Source organism: Sceloporus undulatus, chromosome 6 (genome assembly GCF_019175285.1).
Source record: "Sceloporus undulatus isolate JIND9_A2432 ecotype Alabama chromosome 6, SceUnd_v1.1, whole genome shotgun sequence".
Classification (NCBI taxonomy): Eukaryota; Metazoa; Chordata; class Lepidosauria; order Squamata; family Phrynosomatidae; genus Sceloporus; species Sceloporus undulatus.
Window position 1 is genome coordinate 22658991 of NC_056527.1, and position 7934 is coordinate 22666924.

The 7934-nt window shown below is 39.8% G+C and overlaps 1 protein-coding gene across 1 annotated transcript in view; it reads right to left on the reverse strand.

The window, feature by feature from the left end:
• GAD2 (glutamate decarboxylase 2) overlaps positions 1–7934 on the reverse strand; it is a 48425-nt gene that overhangs the window by 23538 nt on the left and 16953 nt on the right. The window contains exons 5-6 of the mRNA XM_042475561.1: positions 4675–4765; positions 1860–1972 (exon numbers count right to left, since the gene is read on the reverse strand). Of these exons, the coding sequence (XP_042331495.1) occupies positions 1860–1972; positions 4675–4765 (204 nt within the window). The remainder of the gene's footprint in view (positions 1–1859; positions 1973–4674; positions 4766–7934) is intronic.

Below are 7934 nucleotides of genomic sequence, written 5' to 3' on the forward strand. Positions count from 1 at the left end.
AGCATGCAACTTTTAAAAGATGCAGCTTATCTTAGATAAGGGACATTCTTTGTTCTATTAATCTCCTTCGCCTCACTGAAATCACCTTCCAAATAAATCTTCTACCATAAAAAGCACAGGTAATCTAGGGCTCATCCAGACTGGCCAAATGTGTTGGGATCCTAGCAATGTAGTGTGTGTGCGCACGCACACCTTCAAGTCACCTGTTGACTTATGGTGACACTATTAATTTCATAGGGTTTCTTAGGCAAGGAAGACTCAGAGGTGGTTTTGCCAGTTCTTTCCTTGGAAATATAGCCTGGTACCTGGTATTCATCTAAGTACAAGACAGGGCTGACCCTGCTTAGCTTCCAAGGTCATACAGGAACTGGTGCCTTCAGGATATTTAGGTAGCAATGTATCAAGATACAAATGACATTTCTCTTGTCCCAGCATATTTCTGGATAATTCCCACAAATTGCTGCACTTTTAAAATCCTTCCTTGAATGAAAAATTTCTTCCTGTCTAGGTTTCACTTAGGTACATTTTGGATTCCAAACCTATGTTTGCACCTATTGTTATACAGTACTTCACTTTACATTAGCACATTAGCACTTTATAATGTGGGCTGTTGGTGCTAATTTTCATGTTTCTTCACCTGCACATGCTTAATTTCACCCCTTGCCCAATATGTCTCCAGGGAAACTGGAGCAATTTGGTTTTTAAAAATCTGTCCATATTCTTAGCACTATTGCACTCTAGATGGTCTTTTGATACTTCTGTTTTCAACTCAGCTCAGATCACCCCATGCACACTTACTCATTCACTGCCTATTTGAAACAAAACAGTTTGGAGAAGCATCAACATATGACATTAAATGGTGCAGCACCATGTAACACACACTGCCAGTTTGGATGAGCAGTAGAAGAACCTGCATTTGGTTACCCTCTCTGTTATCTCATGTTTTCTAACATCCCCATATAACTAGGTTGTTAAAACCCTTAATCTTAGTGCCCCATTGCATAGCCTTCCCTAACAGAAGTCATCCATATGTATTGAGTCCAACACTCAAACCGCTAGTCATCCCCAGCCAATATGGCAACAGCTCAGCATATCCAAGGGCCAACGGGTTGGATAAGCTTGGCATAGTTTAGGAAGTGCAACAGCCAAACTCCTCTACCACCTTCACCACCATTTTGTCACCTTTGTACTACTAAAAACAGCAAGCGTGCTAAAGAGCTTGAACTTTGCCCATACCTAAATTCTAAAAGAGGTTTAAAAGAGGGCTGGAAATTTGTAACCTTTCAGAGGTTGTTGGGGTCCAAATCTGATCAGTGCTAGTCAGCATAATCAAGAATGATGGCTAATGGGAGCGGAGAGTGCAATCATCTCTAGAGAAGCACATATATTTCCAGCCATGGTTTAAATTTTAAGCTAGCACAAATGTTAAATAAAAGGTTATATACTATTATAAAGTGCTTTGAGGGTGGAAATATTTTGACAAACAAATAATATTTACAGGACCATATCTGTTTGGATTATCTAAAAGGAAAGGACATTAGCTTATTACTCTTCGCATATACCAAGGTTACAAGACATGTTCAGTACATAAACTAAAGGTCAACTAAAAGAGCTCTTCTGAATCCATTTTCCTAGCCTGCCACTTCAACACAATTTGCTTGAAAGAAGCATTTAGCTGGGGGCATCATTAGAGTTTTTAATGATCATGTCCCTAAGTTGCCATAACTGTGCAGTATTTTCCCATCCAAGAGAGGATGTTGAATAATGAGCAAGCATCCCCTTGAACATGCACACTGCTTTCTCCCACTAGAATAATTGCAAAGGACATCATTTATCACAAGACTGATAAGATCACCTACCAGGTGAAAAGATCCCATCACCAGCACCACCTGGCCAGCCAACAATTTCTCTCATTTTCCTTAGTGTGACGTATTCCAAAAGCACAAACACTGGAGCAATTTCATAGGTGAACCTGAAAGACAACAACATCAACATTTTGCTGCATTAAGTTAAAATAGAGGAAACATTTTTCTGAGCTTGTCAACATTATTTTGGCTGCCATTCTTGTTGGAGGATGCTGGATATTGTACTCCAAAAATGTAATTTTTAAAATCATTAGAATTTCTCTTCACCTACCCTCCATTGATAAAGATTCCTGTTTGGTAATTCAAAACCTATTATTAATAAAAGGTTTTGGCAGCTTGGCTCTTTCTTTGTTAAACTGACTGATTCAGTTTATCGATATTGTGAAGATCAGAGATGCAAATCTTTGTAAATTTTATTCTCACAGCCAAGAGCAAATATGTTTACCATGTTTCTCCTCCTGTGAAAAAGCCTTTGAAAACTGTCCTTGGAAACTTTGGAGGATTATTCTTAGATCAGGACATTTTCCTCGTATAAAATGTGAATGGATTTTTGGGATCAAAAAAAGCATTTCCTGTGCAAAAATGTTCTTTTCTGCAGGAAACTTGTTTTTGTTTTTGTTTTGTGCAAAAAATGAAATTGTCTATGCAACCTCAACCCCCCCCAAAAAAAAAACCCCAACATGTGTAGGGAATCCAGGTGCAGGACGAATATGTCATGAACTTCAAAGATTTTTGTCCTTCCATTATTCTCCTCACCAGTTTTTTGACACTCAGGAAACCAATTTTTGTATCTATCATTCTAATATTTTCAAATCCTCCTTTTGTTCTAGTGGATACTGGTACCTTTCAATAGCACAGGTCTGTGATAAACTAACTTTTTCCAGTGTTGTAGCTGTTTCTGATGTATTTTTGGGTGCTGAATTAAAAATAAACAATAAAAATGTCATACCATACACAGTTTTTTCACAAATTCGATATTTTTTTTCAACAATTCAGTTGTTACTTATCTTTGATTAAGTAGGGATGTCGATGTTCCAGCACAATTTCTTTTAGTGCTTTTGAATGGATTTTTGTGTTTCATATCAGTGAATTAAAGTGTTTTGATAGTTTATTCGAGGACTATCACCCTTTTCTTACACCTTGCAGGATAATCCTTTGTAGGGTCATTTCATTCAATCGCATATTACAACACAGAAATGTCAAAGCAAGGTGTGAAAAAGCTGTACATGATCAAGCAAATCTGAAGTCATTTTTGGGTTCGGAATGACAACTTCCTATAAAATCAGCATACATTTTTAAAAAATGTTTTCTGACCTTTCGTTTTGCAAGTTCTTTGCTCATTCCTCTTTGGCAGGAATAGACAATTTTGAAGAGCCGGGGTGCATCTACATGGTACAAATAATGTAGTTTGACATCACGGTCAGTGCAGTAGCTCTGTCCTATGAAATCTTGGGATTTGTAGTTTTACAAGGTTTTTAACCTTCTCTGCCAAAGAGTGCTGGTGTCTCACAAAACTACAAATCCCAGGATTCTGTAGGATGCAGCCATGGCAGTTAAAGTGGTGCCAAACTGCATTCCTTTTACAGCATAGATGCACCAGGGGTCACACTAAAGGTAAAACCTAATGAATGCTGGGGAGACGGCACTTTGCTGCTGCCACCAGGGAAGTTCAGAAGCAACCACAGTGCTCTCTATGGTGCAAAAGGATGTCAGAAGGTCCTTCTTAATCATAGAGCCTCAGCAATGCGGGATGTTTCCTTTTATACTGGGAGGAAAGAGGGGGGGGGACAATTGCGTTTTTGTTTTGTTTTTTTAGTTCTGTTGCTGACACAAATTCTCAGTGGCATGGCTTGCTTCTAGTGACAAATGGAGGACAGCAGAGGATGAGTAAAACAACCTAACGTCCATAAGTGGCCTATGGTCTACAAGTTGCCCACTCCTGCTTTTAGGAGAGGTAGGGTGAACCCCTGCATGAAGAATGCCCCTAGTTCAACTCTCAGTTAAAGGATCTGCAGAGGCAGAGCTCAAAAAGACCAGTGCTCAGGTCCTTGAAGGGTCGTTGCTAGAGCTGATAGTAATTGAGCTAGAATGGGGTGGGAATCACACAGCACTCTATATATTGCTGAACAGCAAATTCTTAACCCATTCACTTACTGGGCAGGTCTGATGGGGCTTGCACTTTGACAATATCTGGCGAGCTGTATGATTCCCATCCCTAAGCCAGATGAGATCAGTGAACTGACAAAGTATAAGTCAGGGTCATATGTTTGTTTAAGATTTTTTTTACTGCCCTTCAGTCAAAAATCTCATTAATCTGCCTTCCAACACATGATATAAACTTAATATGCTGGATTCAGATTTACTGCAGAGATACTGAAATAAATGGGACTGAAATTAGACATGATATACTGGTCCACTGATTTCAAACAGTTTTAACATGACTAGGTCTGCATCCACCCCAGAATATGAATATTAAACTTACACACAAAATGAACAATGAACAAAAATAAGCTTAAAACTAAAATAAGCTGTTGCACCAAAATGCAGTATTTCAATGAGTACCATATTTAAATGACAGTAGCTGAAACCATCGCATGTTCAAATGACAAAATAATTTTCTACTACATTTCTCAGACCTTTCTGTATACATGTTTAAACTGTACTTATTTTCAGTGGGAAACATAATACAAAGCAGTTACAGTGGCAAAGGAATCTGTTTTTGAAACGTCTACTGTGTAGACTCAGCACTATGGTGACTTAAGCCTAAATGGATCTCATATTTTAAAGCACCAAGAAATTACATACTTACATATTAGTATTGGCTGTAGACGTTAGCCAATCTGCAGCTAACCCAACCATATCCAGTCCAGTTGATAGTTGATTGAAATACCTGGGGTGTCCTGTGAAATAATGAAATATAGCAAGTTGGTTACTGTTTCTTCTGAGTTTTTAGTCTGCAGGGAAAAGCGATTACTCCAGGAGACAGGAATGATATACTGAAGAACTTCTGGTCCATTTGCATTTGCATTGCATACCCCCTATCTCCTGTACTCCCCACTTTCCAATTTGGTCTGTATAATCCATCCCTCATTGCAGCTGAAGAAGGAAGAAAGAGGAGAAATCAGGACTTGTTAACTGCTGTTGTCAATGATTTATAGCGACCCTAAAGTTAGAATTGTCCAGGCCATTGTATTGTCTCTCCATGTATAGGTGTGAGAGCTGGGCAATGTAGGAAGAAAATTAATTCATTTGAGATGTGGTGCTGGAGAAGAGTGCTGAGGGTACTGTGGATGGCCAGAAAGACAAACAATTGGGTCCTAGAACTGATCAAGCCTGAACTCTCCCTGGAAGCCAAAATGACTAAATTGAAGCTGTTGTACTTTGGCCACTTCATGAGAAGGTACAACTCATTAGAAAAGATCAGGATGCTGGGGAAGACAGAAAACAGTAGAAAAAGAGAAAGGCCACTTGCCAGATGGATAGACTCAATAAGGGAGAACATGGGCCTGAGTCTACAAGACCTTAGCAGAGAGGTAGAGATTAGGGCGGCTTGGAGATGTTTCATTCACAAGGTCACCATGAGTTGAGGTCTACTTGAAGCAGCTAACAACAAACAACATGATTGAGAGACCTATACTCAGCAGCCCTGATCAAGGTCTTGTAGACTCAGAGCCATGACTTCCTTCATTGAGTCTATCTATTTAAAATGCAGTCTTTCTCTTTTCTTACTGCCTTCTATCTTACCAAACGTCAGTGTCTTTTCTAGTAAGTAATCATTTCTTGTGATATATCCAATGTACCATAGTCTCAGTGTAGTCATCCTGGCTTCTAGGCAGAGTTTGGGCCTGATTTGCTCTAGAAACCATTTGTTCATCTTTTAGCAGTCCACAGTATCTGTAGAACTGCAGCACCATATTCAGTGCCTTGATTTTCTTCCCATCAGCTTTCTTCACTGTCTTTCACAAATATACAGACAAATGGAAATACGTGAAACTCAGACTGTCCCTGTCAACTTGGGACAGTCAGGGATATGCCCCTCCTTTTCATACAGATCCTTCAGTCCCCTGAAAATGTAGTTGTAAGAATCAGGGAACCCTACTGTCAAGAAGAAAGGGGGAAATCTTCCCAACCTGTGCACAGGGAATGTCTGGTCATAGAAACCTTCTCCTAGCAGACAACAGATCCTGGGCCTAACATGAAGCATTTACAGGACAAATAATTTGAGAGAGCCATGGTTGCTTTCATAAGGTCGGATTCTATTTTACTCCCAGTTAGAGCTGAGTCCTTGATTCAAGTATTAAATAGAGACTCAACAAATATGTCAATCCCATTGATTCAGTGGGTTACTCTAGTTGGGACTACCAACAGTATTCAGGCAACAGTCTCAGCATTGACAGACTAGACCAGGGTGGAAATCAGATAGCCCACCAGATATTTGTGGGACTACAACTCCTAGCATTCTTTGCCATTGTTTACATTTGCTAGGATTGTTGGGAGTTGCGATATAGCATTATCTAACAGGCACCAGGTTGGGAAGGACAAATGTAGAGACTATCATAGGCAGAATACTGTTCAGTGTTAGCAGAGAATAAAGCTCCATTAGTTTATGTCTACTGGACTTCATATTTCACCTCTGCACACAACCACAGCCTAAGGCATTTGGTGTACTCTCACAGCCAGCTTGAGAAAAGAGTGCTTGCACAAGGAGATCTGAGCATTATCTGCTTTCATTTTTGAAACAGAGAAAAAGGAAGAGCTGTTGCCCTTTTGGACCTCTAGCAAACAGCGAGATGAAGATGATGATGATGACATTTATTTGTATCCTGCTTTCTCCCAAAGCATCTTACAATTTAAACGCACAGTACAATTAAAAACTTACAAAAGTGGCAATTAAAATAGAATTGAATTATTACAGTATTAAAACAGATCAATACTGATGGTGCTTCCTTTCCCCAGAGGCAAAACTACGTATACTGCCATAGCAACATCCTATGCAATTCTAGGATTTGCAGTGAAGAGGGGACATTTAGAAAGCTCACCCAGAGTGCACCAGTGCCTCACCAAAATATATATTCCAGGAATCCATAGGACAGAGCCATGACAGTTAACGTGGAATAATAATACTGTGATTGTGTAGTGTGAATGCGCTCCTGGTCATTGTTTGGGCACATGTGTGTGTCCTGGCACCTCAATCAGAGAATATGTTTTGGGGGGATGTTGTACAACATGGCAGTGAATACCTCCTTCTGCAACAACCAAGCATGTACAGCCATTGGGATAACAGGATAACAGTTGCGTCATTGTATGTCATCAACAAAATTCTGCTTTTAGTGTTCAGAAACAGAGTTTTCACGAGTGACCATATGTAAACCAGCTGCCCTATGCCTGTGTGGGTTACTGAATAAGAGGGCACACTCTCTCCCATTGCATCTCCTGGCAGGAGGGAGTGATCTATAGAGTTTTGATATTACCCCCCCCCCCCCACTGCACACCTGGAGTGTCCATAATTTCTAAGATACAAGAGTTCTTCCTTTCTACTCCCCAACCCCAAACACCAATGGTGAGCACAGCCCATTGACATACATACACTTTGGAACTGTAGCTCCAGCCAACAAAATCACATTTATGTTCTGTTTTTAATACCCTTGGAAGGGAAGTGGCCAAAAAATGGTTGACGGTGTAGTGGAAAATGAATATGCTAGTCTGAAACCTATACTTTGCAAATATCCCATAACCTTCTATCAAGTATAGCTGTGTTATTGGAATCACCATGTTCTTCTGTTGTACAAAATGGTTCTCCCTTAGGACTCAGCATTAATGGGGAACATTAATTGGCCAATTAGGCTGATCTTATGTCAAAGTCACCTTGGAATTTACTTTAAGACACTTACACAGATAGAAAGTGGAAACTGTTTGCCCAAGAGGTGTGTGTGGGGGAAAATGGTGAGAGACAGACAAACAGAAAGAAGAGAACTGGAAATGAGTAGTCCAGATCTTGCTAGTTAAATGGGGGAAAGAATTAGATGGTGTTGCTATGATCTTTGGAATAGCGGTATATAAATAAAACAA